This window comes from Chrysemys picta, chromosome 23, assembly GCF_011386835.1.
Source record: "Chrysemys picta bellii isolate R12L10 chromosome 23, ASM1138683v2, whole genome shotgun sequence".
Taxonomy (NCBI): domain Eukaryota; kingdom Metazoa; phylum Chordata; order Testudines; family Emydidae; genus Chrysemys; species Chrysemys picta.
In genome coordinates this window covers 14,342,581-14,369,254 of record NC_088813.1, presented here as the reverse complement: position 1 = coordinate 14,369,254, position 26,674 = coordinate 14,342,581, and the positions used below count along the sequence as shown (strand labels likewise).

Sequence of the window (26,674 nt, the reverse complement as noted above, 5' to 3'; positions counted from 1 at the left end):
TAGTGAAAATCAGCATAAATCCTGAGTGGGGGTCTGGCCCGCTGACCTCAATGGAGCTCGGCCAACTTACGCCAGCTGGGGATCTGGCCCACTAGATGCAGGGCAACCTGGGGTCTGGCACACCTCCTGTTTCACTCCATGGTACGTGCACGCTGGTGTATTATCTGGAGTGGTTTATTGTCGTAGGGTTGCTGGCGAACAGTGGGGCTGTGCCCTCAATTTACAGCAACTGTAACAATCCATGGCACCTAGGCAGCACCTTTAATCCATGTATCTCAGGGCTCATCGGGTTGACTATCAGTCGTTGGTTATTGTAGGGTTGCGCATACGCATCACTTGGTTGCTAGGAAGCTCCCCGGCAGGAGCGCTGGGGCCGTCCGCACCACTGCAGGGCTGGTTTGTTATTGTAGGGTTGCCAGGGCTGCAAACACTCCTGTAGTGCTGTAGAGGTTCCAGTCCCAAACCGGGAGCTTTCACTTACTCACAGTTCAGTGCGTGTTCACTCAGCATCTGGTTCTGTTCAGGTCTCACAGCCAGCGAGACACCCAGACAGGGTAATAAGGGCCCGATCCTGCTCCCAGGAAAGTCAATGAGAGTTTGGCTGCTGTCTTCCATGGGGACAGGATCCAAAGGGGCCGGGAGGTGTCTGCCATAGGGCCCAGCCTGTTGGCAGGCATTGATCTGACTGGCGGAGGAGGAGGGCTCGTTAATGCCAACCTGGGTACCAGGAGGACGAGCAGGAGCTGGGACAGAGGAAGTCCTGCAAGGGAAAGCTGATCCTGCCCCCTACCAAAGCCAGCTGCAAAGCCCCCTTGGATTCCAACAGGGACAGGATCGGGCCCCTAGCCGGGAGCGACCTCCAAGCCTTGGGCATGGCAGGATCCGAGATCCGCAAGCCAGACTCACTGCACCCTGATCACTCCTGCCGATTCCGGCTCCATCCAACTTGCCAGGCACGGAGCAGCCCACAGCCCATCAATCAGGGAGTGGGGAACAAGAGGCGCTCAAATGACCCAGTTGAATTCGCTAAATAAATACGTTTGAACTAAACAATGAATAGATTTTTTTTTTTTAATCCTCTAAGGAAGGTGCAAAGAAAATACAGACATGGAGCAAATTAAGTGGGCGCACGGGCTGGGAACAAAGGACCTCGCTCCATCTCCGTCACCGGTGCTGCTGCTCCAGAGCCTGCGCAGGGCACGTGTAAATGGAAGCCAGGCAGTTGTTTTTAAACTGTCAGGGTTTTCTTCTTAATTAAAATGCACAGAACTATTATCAGCCCCGGGCTGATTTATGGGCCAGCCCGGTGGAGAACTGGCTTCCCGTCACACGTAGCCTGCTGCAGAGTGCTGCTGAGGCTGGTCGTTTTTGCCCCTGCTCCACCCCAGAGGTGGCTGCCTTACAACGTTTAGCATTCTGAGAGCACTTTCATGTTCGAAGAGCGGTGCAGACATGAGCTAATTATACCTCACCGCAGCCCTGGGAGGGAGGGAGAAAAACAGTATCGCCCCCTGGGTATTTTTTGTTTTTACACATGGGGAACTGAGGCAGAGGGGCAGCGGCCCAGATCCTCAAAGGTATTGAGGTGCCTAATTCCCAGAGTGACGTGACAAGACCACACAGTAAGTCAGTGGCAGAGCTGGGATTAGAACTCAGGGCCTCCTGCTTTTTTTAGAACCACCAATGGGGCCCAAACAACAAGGCCCCATTGTGCTGTCCATATTATTATTCATCATGTTTATTATGGTAGTGCCCTGGGACCGTCCAAACTCATTGCGCTAGGCGCTGTACATACGCACGGTGAGACAGGGATAGAACATACAAGAAGCCGATGGGAAACCGAGGTGCAGAGAGATGAGGTGACTTGGCCAGGTCACTCAGGGTGTCAGTGGCAGAAAAGGGAACTGAAGCCAGGCCTGCTGGAGCCCAGTCCAGTGCCCAGCACACTGGGGCCCTGGTCTCTGACTGGGACTCCTAGTAATACAAATATATCATCATCATCAACCCCCGCTATCCCTCGGGGCAGGTTGGGTGGGGCCCTGGCCCTACCGTTTGGCTAGAGAAGTCCCACAGTGCTTGGCTCTGGGCCAAGCCTCTTCCACTCCCAGCAAGCACCACCGGCAGCTGCTGCATTTGCTTGGGGGCTGGCAGGACTCAGGGAAGGGCCAATGATGCTGGAACGTCTTCCCCAGCCTGCAGGTAGATTTGTTGCCTCCAGGGGAGGCTGCAAGTCTATTTCCCCCAGATTTCCTGGGGGGAGCACACGCCTGTGTGTGCCCGGACATGATGCCCCACAGGGACTGGCTGCCAGTGCTTCTCCGGCCAGCATTGTGCAGGGCACGGCACCTCCCTAAGGAGCTCGCGCCCTGGCTACCCATCCCCGGTTTTAAACACCACCTCACCCACAGAACCCGCCCTCCCAGCACCGTTACCTGTCTGGGCCATATAAACCCCGGGTTCGTCCGCCGACCTCGGCCACTGAGTTTTCACCTTCTGATTCTCTTCCACATCATCGCCTGAAAGGAGGAGAGTGAGACCCTGGTGAGAAAGCGGGGGGGGGGGGGGGGCGCGGGTGTCTGTGCCCTGGCCGACAGGAGCAGCCCTACACTGGGGGAATCCTCCCCACCCCCAGTCACTCGGGGGCCCTTCACGCCATGGGACTGGGGGCCAGAATCGTCTTATTATCCCCATTTTACAGACAGGAGGAACACAGGCAGAGAGAGATTTCCACAATTCATCCGTGGTCACACAGTGAACAGGGGGCAGGGCTGGGACGAGAACCCAGGAGTCCTGACTGCCAGGCCTGTGCTCTCGCCACTAGACCAAAGCCCTATGTGCTTCCTTTAATTCTTCCCCCCCCAGCTCCTCCCTCCCCCAGCACACAGACCTCGCGCTCGGTGCCGGGCTGGAGAAGGGAAGACAGGCGGGGAGAAGGCTAAGCCACCTCCAGATCTCTGAGGAACGTTCCTGTCAGCTTTTGCCCTGGCCAAGGAACTTTAGTGACCTGTGCACCTCTAATACACAGCAACACACCGCCCTCAGACTCCAACCTCACTGCAGGGCACTGCCCCTTGCTGCAGCATCACTGGACTCTGCCTCTGACCGCACTACCCCGCTGCAGGGCACTGCCCCCTGCTGCAGCGTCACTGCACTCTGCCTCTGACCGCATCACCCACACAGGGTGCTGCTCCCCCACTGCAGCGTCACTTCACTCTACCTGCAACCGCACTGCCCCACTGCAAGGCACTGCCCCCTGCCACAGCATCACTGCACTCTGCCTCTGTCCGCACTGCCTCACCGCAGGGCACAGCCCCCACTACCTGGGCAAACAGCCTGCATCTCAGTACACCACCCACTGCCTTGTGTTACCATTGAGCAGCATTCACAGCATCCCAATCCATCACCTCACTGCAGGATTCTGCCGCGTGCTGCTCACTGGCCGCCTCTCGCTCCATCCAGCTCTGAGCTGGCACCATGTCAGGACCAAGCCGCGCGTGTTCAGGCTGGACTGGGCTGGGTTAGCTGGGTGCCATGGGTGGAACAGCAGGGGGGTTGGCACAAATGCAGCGGCAGAGCGAGAGGCATGGGGGAGGACGAGGCCTGGAATAGCAGGGGGAGCTACGGGGCCAGACTGCGATGTATTGGCAGAGCTGGGGACCAGCATCGCAAGGTGCTGCTACAGGGCAGGTCTGAGATGCACTGATGAAGCCACATGGGGGGCGCTTACCCAGCCCCTGCACCCACCGAGCCTGACTCCGGGCAACAGCGTTAGTCCCTTGACACTTAGGAGACCCCATGTTAAAATAAACTCTCCAAGAGAAGGCTGATCTTGCCCATGCCGAGCTGGGCTCCCTTCCCCCTCGGGGTGATCCAATCCTTTGCACCATCTAGTTCGCTGCAAAATCCCTTTGCGGATCCCTGAGATTTCATCTGGTTTGCACGCTTCCCTCTGGAGGCCAGGCAGCCAGCAACGCTCATTTCTGCAACAGGCAGCGTCCCCATGACCCAAAGCCACCGTGCAATGGATTTGAGGCGCTCCCGTAAGCACATCCACTCCAGAAAGCAGGCGCACCAACGCCCGTTCTCCAGGTGCTAACCACCCGGCCAGCCGGCTGCATGCTCGCAGTAGTACTTCACTGCGGTAGCGCAGCCCGGCCCTGGGCCCTCACCACCCATCTCGGCTGCTCCGCCCGTGCCCCCCACATGCCCCGCTGACTCGGTAGCCGAGAAGGGGGCTGTGCCCGCCCACCCGCTGGGGTTTGATTTGATGGCGGTGTTCTTCGCTCGCCACCTAACAGATTGCTGCAGCGAGGTGCCACAAATTGATGGCTCGGCTCACCAAAAATAACAAGAGATCCATCAAGGGTGCTTAGCGTGAAATTAACAGGCATGTGGATGTGCTCATCAAAGACGCATGCCAGCTGCGGGGGGGGGGGGGGCGCCTTTGACTCCTAGCCCCCCGTCCCAGCTCTCCCATCCCCCCCACACCCTCCTCCCCAGTCCGCTCCCTCCCCCACCCATAGGACGACAGCAGACATCTTGGGGAAAGAATCTCCTCTCTGTGCCCCGGCTGGAGTGGGGGAGCATGCAGACAGGACCACATTCCCAGCGCAGGGCTCCCTCGACTGCAGGCCTCAGTGCCGGGAGCTCTGCTGAGCAGACCCCCTGAGCTACGCGTTCGACGCCGCAAGCTGGCAGCAGTAGTAGGCTGTTACATTCTTTTGTGGAGCAGCCGACGAAGAGCGACGTGGCACTCGGCCAGCGTGCAGCATGGTCCTTTCCCAGCAGAGGCCCGCCTGTGTAGCTACTGCCAGGTGCATGGGGGCACACAGAGCCCCCCGGCTTCTCCCCTGGGTGTTCTCTGAGCAGGGTGCTTCCCTCTGTGCAGCCGCAGGGGGGAGGGGGATATTAAAAAGGAGCCCTCCATGTACACACACATACACAAAGCACACGCAGCCGCACAAACACAGACACGCCAGGACATGCACTGCTGCATGCATGGACACACACACGAACACGCATTAACACGCTCATACACGTGCAAGTCGGCATACTGGCTCTAACAACCTCCTCCACTCCCACCCCGAACGGATGCTCTGGGAGGGTTTGGAAGGGTTCCCTGCACTACCCAGCCGGCTAACAGGAACCAGGCAGCACCTGCCGAGCCCCGTCTGTCAAGGGGAGCGTGCGGGGTTGCTCCGCTCCTGTTATCCCATTTGGCCCAGCGCCGGGTGGTTCGGGGAGGCTCTTCAGCAGTGGCTATTGCTTTCTGCTGTGTGCACCTTCCCATCTGCGCCGCCCCCGGCACACGGCTCTGTCGCTGGCCTGCAGGTGCTTCACGCCACAGGAAACAAACGGCAGTGAGTGCCGGCGATGACACTGATGGCACGACTATCCCAGATAATGGTCCTGGGCAGAGACGCTTGGAAAGAGGAGGAAACCCCCACTCCAGAACCGTTAGGCTCCCAGCTGCTGTCAGCGACGGCCCCAGGACCACCACCCTGGAGAAGCTGGTTTCTAGCAGCGAGAGCTTCCCCCCAGCACCGTCCTGGCAAGGCCAGCTGGGAGTGGAGCGGTGCGAGCTTCCTAGCAGCAGTGCCCCAGCAATGGCAGCTGAGATTAGGGTAACGTGAACTTCCTCCCAGCAGTGCCCTGTGAGAACGGGGCAGCAATGGAGGGCAGAACTGGGAGTGAATCCATTTCAGAGCCCTCCTCCCCGACCCACCCACCCCCACCAAAACTGGACTTGCCAGATGGTCATTCCAGTGCCTGCCCTATACCAGCATGAGAGGGACCCTTGGCCTCCCCCACCCTGCCTCCCCGTGGGGTGGATGCTGCCGCTAGGTGGATTAGGCACCTGCTCTGTCGGTATCTCTGCTGTGCATGAAATACACGCAGGCCGCTGACCTGAGCGCTGACTCTTATTGATGCCATAAAGGGACCCAAATTTACTGACTGTTGCTTCCGACTCAATCTAATCCGTGCCCCGGTGCGTCCCCTTTGGAAGGGCTCCTCGGAGCCGCAGGGACACACGAGCTGGGAGCCTGCGAAGATCTCACCAGCTCTGGGGAGACTGGACGGTGGATAAAGCCACTGGCTGAGGGCGGGTCAGACTGGGGGAGCGCCGCTGGGCAGAGCCGCCCGCCTCCCCACTCGAAACGCTCAGGAATTATGAACGGCGCAGCGAGTGCCCAGAACAAATAATAAATTCACAGGATATACGAGGGCACTTTCCCCACTTACGTTCGACAAAGAAACCAAATTCAATTTCCTTTGGAAAGTACTAAATCCCGGGCTGTCGCTCTGCAGAGCTCCCGTGCCAGGGAACCGGCCCAGCCTGCCCGCTCCCCCTCGGGTCCCTCCCCTGCCACGTCCTGGCTCTGCTCCCCCTCGCTCGGGCTTTTGCCGGCTCTGTACCTCGGGTCTCTGGCTAATGGCTCTCTGTGGAGCCGCCTCTCTCCTCTGCTGCTCTGCCCTCACAGCCACGGGACTGGGGCCTGGGAGTGAGGGAGGGGGCTGTGCCGAGGACAGCACTGGCAGGCCAGTAAGAAAGAAAGAAAGAAGACCGGGATGAGGGAGGAAGACCAAGCAAGATGGACCATTCCTAGAGCCATCTGCTGGGGCCCTAATTTCTCCACCGGGTGTGAGTAACAAGCAGAGACACCTGTGCACACAGGAAGCCGGAGAGGTGACCCAGAGGAGCTGGCAGGAGGCCCTGGTGCAGGAGCACGTGGTGACCCCACGGCAGAGCCTTGTTCCGTGGGCAGCACAAGGCGAGGAGCAGAGGGGACAAGGTCCCACGGGAGACGATTGGCTCCCAAGTTAGGAAACGGCAGCAGATCCCCTCCCCACATCACGAGCGAAGTGACCCAGCTGCCTCCACCAGCGCTGGCACCCCAGCCTGGGAGCAGCAATGCCGGCCCCTGGCATCAGGGCCGCCAAGACAGAACTGATTGGCCATAGGAGCCGCCGTGCTCACGAGCTGGAGGAACTACCAGGGACGCCGCGGCGGTGGGTCTCTGTCATTTTGATCTAAATAGTTTAACATGCAGGAAAATCACAAACCCAGCGACCTCAGCTAAGTTCATCCAGCCTCGCAAATGCCTTCCGTGGGTCCCACTGGATACTTGGACTCTTCACGCCCTATCCTAAAGCAATGGGACTGTTAAACAGCTACTGTGCTCCGCCCCAGAGGTGGCTCCATTTCAATGGTGGGAGAAGCCAAAAGATTTGTCTATAGATTAGAACGGACAGACAGAGGGGAGTTCTAGTCTGCTACCCTGAATTGATGGGGGTTGTGGGGCGTATTGCAGGGCGGAAGTTGGCCATGGCATATAAGGAGCTAGAAAACGCCAGGCAGAAGCAAAGGAAGGTAAAATGGTGCAAAGGGGGAGCGATCCCCCGGGACTCTCCAGCCGCTGCGCCCCGACACAGGGGGCGGAACAAACCCCACATGACCGTGATCGTCCACATTTGCTTAACCGAAACCCTGGCCGAGCAAGAACTGCAAAAACCCTCACGCCACGACTGCGATTGGAACAGACACAATAATGCACCGCAGAGCCCCCCTTGACTGACCTCCGTGCACCCTATAAGCCTCCCAAAAACTGTCCCCCAGAGCTCCCCCAGACAGGGGCCTCCAATGCACCCCATAGAGCTCCCCCCGACTCCAACTGCCCTGCACACACCCCACAATGAGTGCCAAGCAGTCCGCTCCAGCTGGGGTCCCGGTTCCCCGCAGGCAGGCCCATTCAGACGGCTTTCACAACAGGCGCCCGTGTGAAGTGCTGGAGCCCGGAGGTCTTTGCCTGTCCCCCTGTTTATCTCCATCTGCCCTCTCCTGGCTCGCTCTGCCTGGGGCTGTCATCAGCCTCCAGGGAAATCCGCTCACTTTTCACCTCCTGCACTAAGGGGTGCGATCACTGAACGAGCGTGTAGCTGGGAGGCTGGGAGCACTTCTCCCAGGCCTGCAGACCAGCTCTGGGTGGCTCGAAAGCTGGTCTCTCCCACCAGCAGAAGTGGGTCCAATAAAAGATCTTACCTCCCCCACTCATCTCTGCTCAGGGGAAGGCAGAGAAGCACTTAATGCTGACACCAGAGCGAGCCCCGTGGGACAGAAGGCAAGTCAAACACACACCCCGTGCTCCCCCCACCCTCCCCACCGGCTAACGCTCCCCCAGGAAGGAGGGGGACTGAAGAGAGAAGAGCTAGGAAACTGCCCAGCCACTAACAGCCTGTTCTCTTGGGCAGCCGGAGATATTAACACCCAGAGGCCCCACCGCTCTGAGCATCTAGCCTGGCTCCCCAGGTGACACGGTGACGGGGCCAAGAGTGGGCACGATCTGTGAGTCCGTGACACACGGGCCAGAGCATTTCACCCGGTGACTCCTGCCGCCCAGGCAATGACCCTCCGCAGTGATGTACACGATGGACAGAGCCAAGCGCGGCCGGCCGGCCAGCCTAGCGGGAGATCTGTCTGCCGCCCGATCCAGCCTGTGGTTGGGGTATCTGAGCCCCTCCTGCCCAGCACTGCAGGTATCCTCACATCCCCGCTGAGACAAGCCAGTATCATCACCTCCTATTTTACTGATGGGGAAACTGAGGCAGACAGCGAGCAAAGAACTGTACCCGGTCACACGTGTCCCAGCCCACGGCCTTGCCCACACGGCCAATCTTCCACAAGTAACGTGGCTCTGGCCACTTCCTGGGATTGCACCTAGCCCACGCCATCAAGATACGTCTCCCTTTGGTCCGTTCCATCCGCTTATCCACCCCCCAGTCCCGGCTGCCACCTGCCCAAATCTCACTCGCTTCCCTTCTTGTTCATCGCCCTTCCGAAGCCAGTTCCCGGCAGCGCGGCGGTTGCCATGGCTACCCAACAGCTTTCAGCCACCTCTGATGTAACCTGCTCGGCAGCGCTGCAGTCTCCGGCGGGGGTGGTGGGACTGGGGTGGGTGGGAGGCGGGAGGACAACCACAGCGCCCAGCAGGATTCGCACTCAGTGCTCCGCCCCCCAGCATGCTGGCCCCGCAGGCGCGTGGGGAAGTTTGGTCTCCCCCACCGAGACGAAGGGCTTCACGTCCCGGGCTGCTGGGAGCACACGGCCCACCTGTGAGCCTGGACCAACGGAGGAGGCCGGTCCAGGCTCACCCTGCTGGGGGCTGCCATGTGGCTCCCAGTCCAGCATCCTCTCCATCGCACCTCGCCGCCCGCCCCTTCTACGCCTCCGGATCGGTGCCTCCCCCTCCCCATTTCAGCAGCAAGTGGACCCGAACATTCAGAGCAAACCCGAAGCAGAATGCGCCGCGCTCAGCCGGCTCCGACACGGAGCCGCCAGAAACACACCGGTCCATGTGCGGGTGGCTAAACTAGACACTGGCCTACGCTCGCTTCACGGAGACCTGGCCCGGGAGCCCCCCAGGGTTAGCAAACCCAGCTCCTGTTCTGCCTGGGCTCAGCTTCCACCCAGGGAGCTGCTGGGCTTCGGTTCCCACGGGGACTTTCCAGCCCCTGTGCAGCGCTTTGCCGACCGGGGCTACTGCAGAGGGCAGGGCTGGGGTCCCTTGGCAGCCCCTTCCCCCCTGCTCCCCGCATGTGATGTTTCCTTTGCAAGCACCAATGTTTTCTCACCGTGGCACAGATCCTGACTGTGCTCAGGAGGAAGCCGGCCGTGAACAGCTCCAGGCGTGATCACAGCTAAAATGCCCCCCCACACACACACACACAGAGCTTCTCCTCCAATCTCCCACTCACGCTCGCCCACAGCCTCTGGGCTGGCACGGAACTTGCCAGGTTCCTAGGGATGATAAAGCTCTGTGCAAACGTGGGCAGCGCACGGGTGCCGGAAGGAAGCGTGTGCATGTGCAGCACAGGCAGGGTGAGACAGCAGAGTAAGACAGAGGGTGGGTGTGCACGCCCACGTGCAGGGAAGGCTGGCGGAGTGCACGTGCGAGTGTGTCTTTGTGCTTGCCCAGGAAATGAAGGCCTGTAGCAGATCCTCCACTGAGAGCCTTCTGCCCTGACACAGCAGCCCAGACCTGTCCGGGGACAGGGCCCAACCAAGTAACGACGTGACAGGCACCGAGCACCGCCCCAAAGAGCTCCTCCCAGCTCCCTGCACAGATGCTCCAACACCCCCGGGGGCTGGTAGCCAGGGTGATGGGCCCCACAGCTCTCGGAGCCGGTTTCCAACCCCCGGAGGAGCCAGGCCTGGTCCCATCGGGAGCACGCAGGACCGGGTGATGATCCCCCTGCAGCCCCAAGGGGATCAGAGGCAGGCCAGGGGGAATGCATGGCTCCAGCTCCCTGGAGGAGGCCTGAGGAGATCCCGGCTGGGCGTCTGCCAATGCTGAATCAAAGCCCAGCATTCAGCCCCCCGGCCCAGCCTGCCATGGAGAACCTGAAAGGCAAACAGGGGGCTATTCTTAGCGGCATCTCCATGCAGCCAGGACTTGGGGGGATGCCAGGTGCGAGTCCCGGCTGGGGCAGGCTAGCGGCTACCCCTGCAACCCGCCACCTTCAGCTACAGCCCAGCGTTCGGGAACATGACCAGCTCTGTCCTCTCGTCTGCTGGGATGCCCGCTGCTTTCCCAGCCAGGAACAGGCAGGCTTCCCGCTGCAGGGCACTGGAGTGAGACCGGCATCTCTGTCGCCAGCCGTGGCCTCACACGCACGCACACACACTCATCACACACACACACACGCCCTTTTCACACGCTTGCTGACACTCTAACAACAAGCTGGCGGTTTATCAGCCCTAGCCTGTCAGTAGCTCTTCTCCCCCCAGATTAACCCACGTCTCGGTCAGTTCCCGGATGCGCTGCCCCCTGCTCTCTGACTGTGCATAGAGAGGCTCCCGTGCATTCGTGTTTGTGTCCAGGTGTGTGCCTAAGTGCACAAAAACACACCCAGCCATGAGTGTCTGAGTGTGCATGAGACCGTGCACTAGCAGACAGCCATGAAAGGAAAGTGCAGAAGGCGGAGGAGAAGATGCATAAGCACATGGGAATACAAATACGTGCAGCAGCAAGCCAAAGAACACCCATGGGCAAGCTGGAATGTGTGCGACAACGTGCACAAGTGTGCAGCTATGCAAGGTTGAAGAACATGCACGAGAGTGAGGGAGCCATAGCACGCACAAGTGTGCAAATGTGAAAAATGACGCGTCGCGTGCAAGCACGCAAGAGTGAAGGATGTGTATGTGTCAGCATGCCATGCCACGGACATGTGTGCAAATGTGAAAGACAGCGTGCAAGCGTGTGAGAATGAAGAGCATGTGTGAGTGTGCATGGATGTGAGCACACACGCGTACGTGAGCGTGCAGGAACATGCGGCGCTCCTAGAAAGGTGGGAGCGCTGATCCGTCCATGAGCTCTGTATAGCAGAGAGGTTGCGGAGCTGCGTGAGACGGGAGGACAGGGTCACAAACCGGGGCCTCAGGACAGGCGTGCGAGGGAGGCAGTGGCACTACATGCCAATGCCCAGCGATATGCCAGTCCAGTCGTGTCCCAAATCCGACAGCCGATCCTGCGAGCAAAGCTGATCGGTCTGGGCACCACATGCTGGCACCCCAGCTCAGCCCGGGCTGTTGCATGCTCTGCGGTGCGAGCCGTCAATGCGCTCCCAAGGCCCTGGCTGTCTCCAGCAATCCCTGCCAACCCTGCCCGTGATGATCCTCTGCGACTTCATCTCTACAATAACATTTTACATCCAGGTGCCTTGTGAGTTTAATTGAATGTCAAACATAATCTAGCGAAGGTAACCGAGTTCAGGCAACTGCCCTTCCAGAACAATCACCGCTCGGGCACTCACAGAGACACGGAGCCAGCTCACAGCAGCCTCAGAGATCCCCAGGGGGCGGGCGATCGTGCCATGCAGCTCTGCCAGGCACCCCTCCCCTTGAGGCTGCCCACCTGCATCTGGCCCAGGAAAGCACTAGCTGCTGGGGAGCTGGCCTGTAGTGAGTTTGGAGGGGTCTCTGCTCACATGGCCACACTGCGAAAGCCTTCATCCCACCAGGCCCGGGCTGGCAGCGAGAGACCAAGGACAGACTGCACCGTGGAGACGCCCACCGCACTCCAGCCTGCCCTGGGGCTGGAGAAAGGGCATATCCTCTCTCCCCCGATGCAGAACCTGAACCCCGAGAGATTCAGCGACTTACCCCGTCACCCAAGAAGCTTGAACTTTTACTGCCACTAAATAATTACTGCCTGACCCGCCCCCCATAACGTCCCACAACTGGGAACATTTCTACACATACACATGTAAAAACACCTGCTTACAAATAACCATGGATCTTCTCCATCGAAATTATCAACACCCGCAGGCAGAAAAAAATTCGGCCCAAGCCAGCTACCCAACAGGACAGCCAACAGCACGCCAGCCTCTTCTCACGGGGAGCCACAGGGACCTTTACGCTGCAAACAAAATCATAAACAAACACCGGGGCAGCAAGTCTCAGGGCCTGGGGCAGGTGACTCAGGCTTGTGCTACAGGGCCAAAACTAACAGTGTCGACGTTCCTGCTTGGTCTGGACACGGAGACGCCCCCACCTTGCCGGGTTTCGGAGCCCAGCAGGAATGTCTACACCTACGCTTAGCTCCGGAGCGCAGGCCCGAGTCAGGTGATCCAGACTGGGAGACCCACAGGGGTTGTTTTTGGCTGGGGTTTTGGGGGGATTTTTGCGCTGTGGATGTAACCCTAGACAACAGGGCCTCAGTGCCCACTCTTGGAATCCTGCACTGTCCCAGGGCTGCCCGAAGCCAACCGCGGCGTTACTGCGCAGACAGCCTACAGTCCCCGGTACTAACACACAGAGGTCAAGGCAGCCTGCTCCGAGGACACACAGGGGGTGCTGGCTCTCCCAAGCCCTATCCCCACCCCGTGGGCTCTGCGGGGCTCCAAGCGCGGATCCCCCCAGGGAAAGTGTCTGCGGCAGGCTGCCGGCTCCTAGCCTTTCATCTAAACTTGCATTTGAAAAAAGCACCCCGAGATCTCCCTTGGAAGGAAGCGGTTTATAACCCCGTGGCTGGAAGAGAGCAGGGGGTATTCGGAGGGATTTGCCCAGGAAGACATTTCGCTCTGGGATAGAAACGCTGAAGCCTGGTAAAGAGCAGGAAGCAGTGTCCCAGATAAGGACAGGTCCCTGCCAAACTGCTCCGCCACCCGCCCAGGCTCCCGTCAGGCTGGGGGAACATCTGCGATGGCCCATGGGGCGGCTACTCCTGGCCACAACTCCCAATTCCGGCACCAATTTGGCTCTGGCGCTGTTTGATTTACACGATGCTGCCGCTCCCCTCCAAACACACAGAGCCCTCGTCAGCCCGATGGTCCCCGTTTGGAGGAACTGACCCAGAAATATGGACTAGCGCCTACCCCTTAAAGCAAGGGGCACGACTCAGCTGAGGGCATGAGCCAGCATGATGCCTCTCTGGTTACCAGCCACTGGCCAGAGGCCTCCGGCGCCCAAAGGGCGGATGCTGGTGGAGCTCGGAGAGTGGCCCACTATTGGAAGAGCAGGGGGCGCTGTGGGTCTGGACCGAGATGCACTGGTGGAGCTGGGGGAGGTGGCCCAGGGCTGGAAGAGCAGGGGGCACTGTGTGGGTCTGGACCGAGATGCACTGGCGGAGTTGGGGGTGGCCCAGTACTGGAAGAGCAGGGGGCGCTGTGGGTCTGGACCGAGATGCACTGGCGGAGTTGGGGGAGGTGGCTCAGGGCTGGAAGAGCAGGGGGTGCTGTGGGTCTGGACCGAGATGCCCTGGTGGAGCTGCCCCAGACTGGCTCGAAGGGTGGGGGCCGTGGCAGATGCTGACTGGCCCTGGGGGAGCCGGGGAACGCACCCCCTCACACGGCTCTGCAGAGGGGCTCGAAGCAGCAGGCATCCCACAGCCTGGGCCACCCAGCTCCACTCTGCCAGGGCCGCGAGAACCAGCCCAGCCATCCAGCAGGGACGCTTGGAGCTTTAATTTCACTTTAGGTTCATGAGATTCTATAACAAGCAAATGGCCTCATTCCTCCTGGTTAACAGCCCGCAGAGCTCTGCCGCACGCCTTTCTATCCTGGCTGGAATAACAGGCACCCGGCCTGCTGCAGTCAGGGGTAATTTGTCACAGGAACGGGTCATTTTACCTGTCAATTGTTTGCTGCGTCTCCACAGGGCCTCCTGCCCCAGGCGCTTCAGTCAGCCAGGCAGCGGCAGCAGCAGCGGGAGCTGGGGAGAAGCCCCCAGCCTCAGGAGAGAGGACAGGGGCTGGGCAAACTGGCTGGGGATCAGCAGGGAAAGGCTCTAAAAGTACCTACTTTCCCATTGCCGGGGGGACAGGGGGCGGAGGAGAAATCTCCATGGCCTGAATTCACCCATCCCAGGGGTAAGTGGAGTGGGGGGGGGGGGCAGAATTCTGGGGCCTGACCAAAGCCCTTGGATTCCCGTCTTTCCATTGACTTCGGTGAACGGTGCAGCTGCCGGCTGGGTGCAGGGTGGTCCCCCCACCCCCAGCCCTCCAGTGCACACTCCCTCCCCACCCCAGCCCCCGTTGCTTTGTCATGCCTGCTCTCGGTGCGCTAGATGCCCCGGATCCACCCCCATGAGGGGAGCGCAGGAAAGACGGGCAAACCTCCAGCCCCCTCTAGGGACGCAGCTGCCCCCTTGGGCCTTTCGCTCTCTCCTCCTCGCAGCTGAGAGCCAGCCTCAGGCCTCCCGCCAAGGCCGCTGGGAGGGACTGTTGTGATGGGGATGAGGGATCCAAGGCGTGGGATTCAGGAGAGGCTGCTGGAAGTCCCTTGGAGGCTGATGGGTCTGGATTGGGAGCTCTCATCAGCCAGGTGGTGGGACGCAGGACTCAGCACAGCAGTGACGGCTCAGGCAACAGGGAAGATGGTGCCAGTGAGATCCCCTGCCCAACGCCCCCCATGTCATGGATTGGGGGGGGGTAAATACAGCATGCGAATTGCAAACTCCTCCCCCGCTCCAACCTTGTGCAAGCGCCCCAGGGTAACCTGCTCTGGGAGCTCCCCAGCCCTGAAGTCCATTCTGCCCCCTGCTGGACTTAGCACCACATTGCACGTGGCCTCCCCTCTTCCACTCCCCCCGCACCCCATCCCAGAATCCAGCTGCCAAAGGGGACAAGGGAGCCGCTCCCCTCCCTTCTCTAGCATGGACGGCCCCCAGAGCAGCCCGTGCGGCCCGCGCTGTGCACAAGCAGCGCTGGGGAAGGTGCTTGGGGTCTGTTCTAAGCAGCCTTCGGGTCGGTACATTCAATGCGCCCTGGGGGGAAGCGCACGGAGCCATCTGCATCCAAGAGAAAGGCCTCGGAGCCGGCCCCAGAGCCGGGAAACTGCAACGGGCGAAGAAAGCTGGCAGGGCACTGCAAACCAACATGCTCAATGCAGCCCAACCATCAAACCTTTCCCCTTGCCAGCCTGACACCGGCAGCTCGGCACAGCCAGAGCGCAGGGTAGCCGCTGGGGCCCTCTGGGCAGACTCACGATACCCCAAAGCTGCCGGGTCCCATCACAACCCAACCAGAGCATCGCAAAGCAACACCTCATACCCGGCTCCCTGCACACACCCCCTGCACGCACCTGCTCCAGGACCCGGGGGCGGAGACTGGAACGGGACTCAAGCCGGATTCCTTCCAGGCCACGCAGCAACATGAACTCGCAGCAAACCAAGGGCAGGATGCTAAGGGGCCAAACGCCATTGCGGGCGTCACTCAGGTGGACTGGAGCTGAGTGCTCTGGTTATAAACCAACTCCACTAGCTCCCCGTCTCCGCTCCGCAGACTGGAGCCAGACGGGTCCCTTTGCCCCCTCCCATGCACTAGCCCACGACTACAGATGGCGACTAGCATGACGAGCGCTGCTGCCCTCTACTGGATGGCATTAGAACGGCCCGCGCTGGGCCCCAGAGCGCTAACAGGGAAAGTAGATTCCCGGAGGCGGAAGGGGCCAAATTCCATCCCGCTCTCAGCACCCAGTGATCGAACGGAGCCCGAGCCGGCTGTGGCTCCGTCACTCTGACCCCCCCGCCCTCCTCCAGGCCCCGGCGCCCCCTTACCGTATTTAATCTCCGGCGCGTATAAATCATTCGCATTCCCAGAATGCAGCTCGGTCACGCAGCACTGGCTGCTGCTGGTGGCGGCCGGGACGCCGGCTGGCGGCAGGGCGTTGGAGAGCGTCTCGTTTTGCCGGGGCGCCGGCGGGGCCTCGGCCTGGCAGCTGCAGCCCGCCTGGGTGAGGCCGCAGCGCCGCGCCCCCTGCTCCCCCAGCCGCAGGCACTCCTCGAACCAGCGGCACAGCACCCCGCAGGTGAACTGGCTGGAGTTGTTGTTGTTGATGAGCAGCACCTCCACAAAGCGGAACTCCAGGGCGTCGGGAGCCAGCAGCCGGGGCGCCGCCTCGGGCTCGGCGGCCAGGCACAGCTGCACGAAGTTCTTGTCGAAGTGCAGGAAGGTGATGGGGCTGGCGCCCTGGCACAGCTCCAGCCGGGCCTCCCCTTCCTCCTCCCCGTCCTCCTGGCCCCGTGGGGGCGGCCCCGCGTCGCCCTGCGGGCTGCAGGTGAGGTTGGCGAGGTAATGGTCGAGTGGCAGCACCATGGGGGAGAAGTGGGTGCACACCTGCTCCTCCCGGTTGAACTTGAGGTACAGGGAGTACTTGGTGGGGTCGGGGTTCTCCAGGGTCCACGAGCAGCCGGTGGCGATGGTGGGGAAGAGGTCCTTGAGCGAGAACGAGCCGTAGAGAACCCCGGAGGCCAGAGCTGAGCAGGCGCTGGGAGCTGGGTCGAAGCCCCACGTTAGCCACAAGAGAGACGATATCACAGACAGTAAGAGGGGACCAGCAGGGGTCATCCTATGTCATTTGCCCTGCAGGAGAGACAGACAGACAGACAGAGCCTTACTGAGCTGCAGCAGAGTGAGGGGGTGTTATTACAGCAGAGCACCAGTGCTCCGGAGTAGGGGCAGTCTCTTCCAAGTGCTCTAAAATCCACATCCTTAGCCATATTGCTTTGAAACTTGGCGTGCATCGTGGGCATATGTGGTAGGGCTAGTGATCTAAATTTGGGGTCATTTGAGCAAGGGATTCCTGAGATACAGCCCTCCCCAGATATATACATTACGGTAGCCTGAGCCTGGAGCTATGCTAGATGTATAGGCCGGAAACAAAGGGGATTGGCCCTGCCCAGGGCGCGGAGCATCTGCCCCGCTGGCAGGTAGCGCAGACAAACAGGCTGGAGGAGGACAAGGGAGAATTGGGCAGGGGAGCAATGCCAGGCAGCCGCATCTGCGGGCGTCGCTGCACCAGTGGGATTGAAAGAGTTTAAGGGGGCGGCACTTTATGACTCTTGAGGGGGGTGATTCCCATCCAAGGCCCCCCAAGTCCCTCCATCCCAGTCTCCGTCTCCGCCTCCCACCCAAGTCACACACCCTGCCATCCCCCACCCAAGAATCCGTTACAGGCTTTGAACGCAGCAGAGGGCTCTCCCAGCGCTTTGCAAATGTGTGTGAGCCACATGTCAATGGTCCTGCGTGGGAGGGGTCCTGAGCGCCCTTTCACGGGTGGGGAAACTGAGGCAGGGCATGACTCGCCCAAAGTCGCACAGGGAATCAGCACAGAGCTGGGAATAGAATGCAGGAGTCCTGGCTCCCAGATCCCTGCTATAACCACTTAACCATACTAACCACTAGACTGCACTCTGTCGCCGAGCCAGGAATAGAACCCAGGTGTCCTGCCTTCCTGCCCCCAACTGTTTCCGCTGGAGCAGAGCGCCTGCCTTGAAAAGCACATGTGAGCACTGCCTTGGGCCGCCCACCTGCCCTGGGGCCATGGATTTCCCTTCCTTAACGTGAGCACAGGAACCAGAATCTAAATCCAGACTTGGTTCTTAGCAATCCAATGTCATCACCATCTGGCATCTCCAATGCCCCTCTGTCTGGGTCTCGGCACCATTTGGAATGACATCAGAGGGCAGCTGGCGCTGGCGAGCCCCTCTGCTGGCAGCCAAAGCTCAAGTGGGTCACAAAGAACACCCCCGGCACTGGAAAGGGCTGGGTCACTGCCGCAGCCCCTGCTGTCGGTGCTGGGCACCGCATGGCCGAAGGGGGACACGATCCTGGGTGTGAGGACGCAGTTAACCTGCAGTCTCACCTCTGGTTTTAGTGATGCCAGAGGAAGAGGGTAGATTCCAAAGGCTTCTAGGTTTAGAGTCCCAGGATTTGTACCTGAAATGCCTTTTTCTGCGGGAATTCACAGGGTCTCCGTGAATGACTGGAGTTTCCCCACTCATCTCCCAGAGGGAAAACTTACCCTGGGATCTCTGCTCTGCATCTGCATCTCCTGGAGTGTCCCAAAAGAGGTTTTCTATCCACTGGGACATTCACAGCCCTTCCCCCCTGTGACGTTATTGACATAAACTGGGACCATATAGATCATTGTTGCAACCAAGGTCCTGTAGTGGCACCAAATCTTGTATAAAGTGGGTCAAATGGGGTGTCTAAGACAAGGTTATGGTTTACTGGTTATGATTATGCTGTCTATATGTGTGTATCAGTTTTGTAGTTGAAGTTATGAATATTGGCTCTATACTGTCTGTATGGCAAACTTATGCTATGCTTCTGGGTGACATCCCAGACAAGCTGGGATTAGCTCTGCCTAGCCTGCTTGATGGCCCATTAAGGACCATCAGCTATACAATGGACCCATTGAGAGAAGGCCAATATGCCTTCAGACTCAGCAAAGTATGCAGGGACTGGCCCATGTGACTCCAGGCTCCATTTTGCTGTAATTTTCCATAGTAAGAACAAAGAGGTGTCCTGGAAAAGACTATATAAGGCTGATGCCTCATCTCCATTGGGTCTTCAATCCTGCTTCATACCTCTGGAGAAACTTTGCTACAAGCTGAAGCTTTGAACAAAGGACTGAGGACCCATCCCAGCGGGGGATGTATTCCAGAGACTTGATTTGAACCTGCAGTTTATTCTATCGCTGCTGCAAGCCTGAACCAAGAACTTTGCCATTACTGTATGTAATTGATTCCATTTAACCAATTCTAACTCTCATCTCTATCTTTTTCCTTTTATGAATAAACCTTTAGATTTTAGACTCTAAAGGATTGGCAACAGCGCGATTGTGGGTAAGATCTGATTTGTCTATTGACCTGGGTCTGGGGCTTGGTCCTTTGGGATCAGGAGAACCTTTCTTCTTTTACTTGGGTATTGGTTTTCATAACCATTTGTCCCCATAACAAGTGGCACTGGTGGTAATACTGGGAAACTGGAGTGTCTAGGAGATTGCTTGTGAGACTTGCAGTTAGCCAGTGGGGTGAGATCGAAGTCCTCTTAGTCTGGCTGGTTTGGTTTGCCTTAGAGGTGGAAAAAACCCCAGCCTTGGGCTGTAACTGCCCTGTTTGAGCAATTTGTCCTGAGTTGGCACTCTCAGTTGGGTTCCGCCAGAACCGCATTGTCACACCCCCAAACTCAGCTTCCCTGGCCCAGAGGCAGGACCGAATCAGAGGCTGCCCCATGCTTGCCTTACGCAGAACCGCCCCAGCCCATGCCATGGCAGAGCCTGATGGAATGATTTAGATAATGGCATACAGAGTACACTGGGAGGGGTTGCAAGTGCTTTGGAGGATAGGATTAAAATTCAAAATGATCTGAACAAACTGGAAAAATGGTCTGAAGTACATAGGATGAAATTCAATAAGGACAAATGAAAAGTACTCCACTTAGGAAGGAACAATCAGTTGCACACATACAAAATGGGAAATGACTGCCTAGGAAGGAGTACTGCGGAAAAGGATCTGGGGGTCATGGTAGACCACAAGCTAAATATGAGTCAACAGTGTAACACTGTTGCAGAAAAAGCAAACATGATTCTGGGATGTATTAGCAGGAGAGTTGTAAGACACGAGAAGTAATTCTTCCGCTCTACTCCGTGCTGATTAGGCCTCAACTGGAGTATTGTGACGAGTTCTGGGCGCCACATTTCAGGAAGGATGTGGACAAATTGAAGAAAGTCCGGAGAAGAGCAACAAAAATGATTAAGGTCTAGAAAACATGACCTATGAGAGAAGATTGAAAAAACTGGGTTTGTTTAGTCTGGAGAAGAGAAGACTGAGTGGGGACATGATAACAGTTTTCAAGTACATAAAAGGTTGTTACAAGGAGGAAGGAGAAGAATTGTTCTTCTTAACCTATGAGGATAGGACAAGAAGCAATGGGCTTAAATTGCAGCAAGGGAGGTTTAGGTTGGACATTAGGAAAAACTTGCCAACTGTCAGAGTGGTTAAGCACTGGAATAAATTGCCTAGGGAGGTTGTGGAATCTCCATCATCGGGGATTTTTAAGAGCAGGTTAGACAAACACCTCTCAGGGATGGTCTAGATACTTAGTCCTGCCATGAGTGCCGGGGACTGGACTTGATCACCTCTCGCGGTCCCTTCCAGTCCTGTGATTCTATGATCCAGGGGTGCCATACCAGCGCCAGGGATTACAAGGATGGTATAAAGGGCCATGGGGAGATGATCCTGATCGGCTGATTTAAGATCTAGTATAAGAGGCAGTGGTGACAGCCCTGGAGAATTGGGGGCTTTATACACATAGTGCCCTGCAGGCCGTGACAACGCCAGCCTATCCCACGTCCCCGTGGGCACTGCCCGCACAACAGGCATCAGCTTAGCACTGGAGGGCCCAGCTGTCTCCTCTGCTGAGCTTGGATAGCACCAGCCAGGCTGCTGGCATCTCTCATGAACCGTGGCCAGCTCTGAACTGGGAGGTTAACAGGCTCCCAAACCACCTGGCATCGTCACAGCCCTGAGGGAAAGGAGGGAGAGAGCCGGGCGAGCGCCAAGAACAGTCCTCCAAAAATCAGAGACCAAAGGCACGTCCCCCTGCTAAATACAGAACAAAGGAGGCAGCATGTGCGTGGCAGCGGGACAAGCCAGGACCTGGGATGCAGTCACCCCTCCCTCCCCCCAGATGCAACAGGTACCGGATCAGCAAGACAGTTCTGGGTCAGAACGTCCTTAGTGTCTGGGGCCATGGCAACACACGTGCACACCCCCACCCCGCCTGCACACACCCCACCTGCACACACACACTGTCCCTGCCTGCAAACACGCTGCACGCATACACCTGCATTCACACACACGGCCCCGGGCGGACAGCAGAAAGCCCCCTCCCCACAGCCCTGGGGTGGACAGCAGAAAGCCCTCTCCCCACAGCCCTGGGACGGACAGCAGAAAGCCCCCTCCCCACAACCCTGGGACGGACAGCAGAAAGCCCCCTCCCCACAGCCCTGGGACGGACAGCAGAAAGCCCCCTCCCCACAGCCCTGCGGCGGACAGCAGAAAGCCCCCTCCCCACAGCCCTGGGACGGACAGCAGAAAGCCCCCTCCCCACAGCCCTGGGACGGACAGCAGAAAGCCCCCTCCCCACAGCCCTGGGTTTGCTCCGAACTGCCGCACACGACATAGTCAGTTAAATGTTCACAGGGTGCTATAACTATGGACGGCTTTAGCCGGGGTTTCGCCGGCTCTGTCAGACGCTCCCCGGGACAGTGAATGCAACACACTGGCTGCGTCTCTCCAGCCCCCTCTGTCCCTTCCCCCGCCCTTCTGCAAAGTTCACAGGCGACAGGTAATTTGGGGCGAGAAGCAGGTGAGCGAGTGCCCGCACCCCATTCAGCAATGTAACAAACCGGGGCAAGAGCCCTTTTAATTAAGAGCTGACTTTGGCGCAGGGATCAGGGAGGCCGTGACGAGCTTGTTATCCTGAGCTGCGCTTCGCGAGCCGCCACGGCCGTGCAGGAGGAAACGGGTAAACTCGTCCCCCTCGCCATCCCAGCAACCTTGCTGCTGCTAGGTCGCTGGTTCAAATCCAGCCCAAGGCAGCCGGGTTACTGGTGAGCGGCCCACGTGCAATGAGGCTGCTGGGTCTCAGTCCCATTCACGTCACGGTTGGTGCAAATTCCCCACCTTGATGGCCAAGGACTGGGTGAGCTAGAGAGACCTCAACTCCTGGCAGTGAGGCGCTCGGATACAGGGCTCACAGGGGAGCCAACGGGCTGTCCGCAGAGCCTGAGCCCCCTTCTCATGGGAGAGCAGGGAGGGGATTCCAACTCCTCTCGCTGGAGTGTAGAGCGGGGGAAGTGTAGCCAGTATCCCTACAGGTCTCGGGGAGATAGCCACACGGGGCTTGTGATAAGCTAGGGGGAGAACAGACCAAATGCTACCGACTTTCCCAGCTACTCCCCATATCCTATCCCGAGTGAGCACAGCAGGGACTGACGGATCGGTGGCTTAACGGAGGAAACCTTCTAGCAAAGGCATTGGGGCCAGGACAGCGTGGGGGGCTCTCTGGAGTCAGGACGACACCTCATCAGAGCGGGACTCTGCGAGTACACGGAGGCTCCTGCGGGCACCTGTTGTACATTAACTAGGAACCAACGGATCATTAAAAACATATTTCTTGGGAATGATCCTAGAGCTGCAGCTGCTTCGCCTCAAACGGGATTTTAATAACTCATTAATAAAATAACGGATGGCAGCTGCCTTATTAAATCAGGGCGGAGCCTCGCTTTTAAGAGAGGCTTTGCATCTGCGACGTGAGCTGGGCTGACCTCGGAGCCGAAGGAGGCTGCAGCGTGATCTGAGATACAGCCGGAGCAGCGGGGAGCACGCTAACGGTGGGAGATCCGGGAGGGAGGGGATCTGGGGGAGGAGGTCGGGGCAAGGCGGGTTGAAAGTCACACCGGTGCGAGGATGAAGGTTTGCTCTATCCATGCTAGCATAGCGCTCTCAGAGCAGAGAACAGGAACCGTTTCCAGGGTCCAATCTCACAAGAGCCACCAGCGTGAGCCCGACGTTGCGAAAGAGATGCCAGCTCTCTGGTGGCATGACGCACCTGCCCGTAGCGTGCAGCTGGAGACACTCTGGCTGCTGCAAGTATGTCAGGACAGGAATGGGGAAGCCAGCGTGATTGCTGCAGCATTGTGGTTTGCAGCACCAAGGCCTCAAAGCTCGCCAGAGTCGAAGGCGCTCTGGTGGGGCTGGAAACTGCTGCCGAGCGTGGGGCCTGGAGCAGAGGACCAAACCCAGCATGCTGGAGTCCTCAGCTCGCGGGAGCTGGATCTGACTGGAGGTGGGAGGGAGTGGGAAAGTGCCCCGGAAGGTTGGCTGGTTTGGCGAAGCTTTGCAGAAGGATGCGAGACTCGTGACTTCATGGCAGAACTGGTGGGCAGGATGGGGAACAAAAACAACAGATGGTTTTGCAGAATCTGGGTAGCTGGGGACTCTTCCTGCAAGGTGCTGGCCCCATCAGCGCCTGGTGATTTCAAAAGGCGACGGGGCCACACAGCACCACGCAGGATAGGGCTGGGGTGCTGCAAAAACACTAGCAGGCGAGGTCTAGATCTGGGTCCCATGGGATCCAAGCCCCCCTAGAAGAGAGGAAACAGACTTACTGGTTACGTGATCCTAGGGAATGCATCTATCAAGGTCCCGCCAGCAGCAGCCGCATGAATCCCAGAGGAGCTCTGCTTTGGAGCCCTGGACTGCGCCTCCCCCGCCCACATCCTTTGTATTCGTGCAGCTCAGCAGCTCCCCCCAAGACAGAGTCCCTGCATGGGGAAAGGGGATCCTGGTCTCCATGGTACAGTGCTTGGGGTCAGAGTGCTACCCGAGCTCTGGTAACTCACGCATGTCCGCAGACCTTCCCGCTGGGCAACCGCATTACCCCAGCTGGACATGTGGGGAAACTGAGGCACGGAGGGGCAACGTGACTCCCCCAAGGTCACAGACAAGCTCAGTGGCAAGAGAACTCAAGAATCCCTTTGATTCATACGTCCGTGCACCCATCCAAACTCAATCCCAACCACCCCCGTTTGAGACTTAAGCCCCAGCCAGCGGCTGGCTGCTCACAGGCCTAAGTGAAATGAGCTAACGAGCGCACGGCACAGCAATGCCATTATGAATTATTTGTACTGCCGGAGCACGTAGCGGCGCTAGTCACTGGCCAGGAGCCTGCAGTGCTAGACTTTGTACAAACCCAGAACACAGATGGTCCCTGCCCCAAAGAGAACAGAACCCAGGAGTCCTGACACACAGCACCCGGCTCTAACCACCCCACAGAAACTTCTAGGGAGAGTCACTGAAACCACGAGTCCTGACTCGCAGCCCGAGATGCCAGCCACTAGATTGCACCGTCTTCCGGAGAGCAACAGAACCCAGCCGGCCTGACGCCCAGCCTCCTACCGGGGGTTCAGCCGTGCACGACGGAGCCCCCATCCGCCCCGGCGCACGTCCTCGTCAGCCTCCACGCAGCTCCGACTGCAACATCGCCACTGCGGTTTCTACAGGAACAAAACCCTTTTGTTCTCCCGTGTCGTCCTCGCTGTCTCTGCGCCAGCCAGGAATGGGGGGGGGGGTCGGCACCACCTCCAGGGAGCAAATCAACTCCGGTCCCTCGCGTGGTCTCCGGAACCACTGCTGGGTGGGCAGATGCCAGCCAGCCCTCACCAGCGCCTTCTCCCCACCCACCCGCCAGGCCTATTCCTTGGCCTCGCAGCCTGTTTGCCGAGGCCAGTCTTCCACTGGCTCCTCCCTCCCAGCTGGACCCCGGGGGCGGTGCCCCAGGGGGGCAGGGACACGGTTGCAGTCAGTACCCCTTGCTTGGCCATCGGGATGGGAAAGACGCCTCCCCCAGGGAGGAAACACACTGGAATAAAAGCTCCATGAGCTGCGTTATAAGGGTCGGTTGCCAGTGCCAGCCATCCCAACAGAGGAGCGAACTCGTCCAGGGCTCAGCAGGGCAGCCCCCACCCTCGCCCAAGGGACCCCTCCGAAGTGACTCCTGGTTCAGCCAATGACTGGACCCCGGGCGCTGTCAGGGTGGCGGTGGTACCGGCTGCTGCGGGAAGGGGCTCGGTCCATAGCAGCCTTCGCACTGGGATTGTAACCGATCACTAGTGGCTGCTGCTCCCACCTAGCGCACGGCTGAAGCCAGGATGTTCCATCATGTCACGCTGCAGCACGTGCACCCCGAGACGAGGGCCCTGTGCCACGTGACCCCTGCGTCCGTTTGTGTCACGACACGAGGACGCTGCATCACGCTACCCCTGCACTGCAACAGCTGGACGGTGCCTTGCGCGACGACGGCGTGACCGCTGCTAGTGACAGTGCTCATGCTTGTGACAGTGACGTGGCGTCGCACGACTCATCCCCCCGGCTTCGCAAGGCCCTGCCGTGTCAAGCAGCTGTGTCACGACATGAGGCTGCTTCCCCGCGCCGCGCTGCGAGAGGAGCCGTCGCCATGGCGTGATGCTGGCGCACCTGGAGAGGAGAAGGCCATGCCACACGATGCCATGCCCCGACGCACCCATCACACGCCATGCGTTTGCCCCACCAGGCAATGGCCGGGCCGGCCCCTTGCCGCCCCCGATGGCTGGAGCTTCGGGCGAGAGCAGCTAGGGTAGGCAGAGCTTTGGAGTCTCTTGTCCCCGGTCGTGCAGTAGGCAGAGGTAACCTCAATGCGAGAGCTAACGAGGCAGTGATGTAGCCAGCTCCTCGTCCGACAGGCAGGCCGCGCTCGGCCCCTCGTGCGGGGGGAAAAGTGCTCCCTCGGGGGCATGATTCTCCAGCTTCCCGGCTCTTCGTTTTCATTAGTTCCAGCAGAGTGAGCCCTGAACGTTTATTCTTCCTGACAGCTCCGTATTGGCACTGCCAGGGCCGATCCCGCAGGCCTTGCGTGAGGCACAGGGCTGGGGGGCAGGGTCCCAGTGCAGGAGGCGGTGGGCCCCGCCCCCATCACCGTGAGGGAGGGTGGGCAGAAGGGGGAGCCAGCCACGCCAGAACAGCTGGGAGGGCATTCACCAGGAGGGTCGCCTGAGAGCAGCAGCTGGAGATCTACCAAGCGCCCCTCCCCATGTGCACGAGCCCTGGCCCTGTGAACACTCAGCTGCCTGGAGCGGGGAGGGGAGTCAGCAGGGGGCGCTCTCCCCTCTGGCCGCGCTGGCCCTCAGGCCCCACTGCAGCGCTGGGGGTGTTCTGCTGCAGGGAGTGGGACGGGGAGCTCAGCAGGAGGCGCTCCCCCCTTCGAGTTAGTGCTGACCCAATACTCCAGAAGAGCAGTAGGGGGCGCTGTGCTGATGGAGGCGTCATCTATCCGGGAAGCACGCCCAAGCTCTGGGGTCTCCTGTGGTTGTTGGCTCTTCACGGAGCAGCACAGACGGCTGCCCCCAGCTGCATGCAGGAGGGGGGGCTGCAGGCAGAACCCACAGGAAGGGAGACGGGCCAGGCGGGCTGGGAGGACACACAGGAGCACTAACCCAACCCTGGCCCACACCCGGTAAGAGGGCTCTGCCAAGAGAGCGCCGGCCCCTCCTCGATGCCACGGGGCCTGGCGTACCCCGGCCAAGGGCGCTGCACAGAACAAACCACCCGGGAACAAATTCCTCTCCCACGTCTGGTGTCTCAGCTGGGAAAGTGGCACGAGACGCCCGCAGCAAGCCGGTGTCACGGAGTATTGGGGAACTCAGGGCCCTGCACCCCCGGCTTCCTGCGATTCACCATGACTCTCAGCCAGCCAGTAAAGTAGAAGGTTTATTTGGATGACAGGAATACAGTCCAAGACAGGTCTTGCAGGCACAGACAACAGGGCCCCCCCTCAGTTAGGTCCAGCTT

At 59.3% G+C, this 26,674-nt stretch overlaps 1 protein-coding gene across 9 annotated transcripts in view; it reads right to left on the bottom strand.

The window, feature by feature from the left end:
- ADGRB2 (adhesion G protein-coupled receptor B2) overlaps positions 1 to 26,674 on the bottom strand; it is a 153,844-nt gene that overhangs the window by 51,083 nt on the left and 76,087 nt on the right. For 7 of the 9 annotated variants that reach the window (XM_065576656.1, XM_065576657.1, XM_065576655.1 and 4 more), the window contains exons 2-3: positions 16,055 to 16,859; positions 2,433 to 2,516 (exon numbers count right to left, since the gene is read on the bottom strand). In XM_065576656.1, coding sequence (XP_065432728.1) covers positions 2,433 to 2,516; positions 16,055 to 16,844 — 874 coding nt within the window. In that variant the 5' untranslated portion in view covers positions 16,845 to 16,859. Of the gene's footprint in view, positions 1 to 2,432; positions 2,517 to 16,054; positions 16,860 to 26,674 lie in introns of those variants that run through there. The other 2 variants (XM_065576663.1, XM_065576662.1) reach the window with 2 other exon arrangements.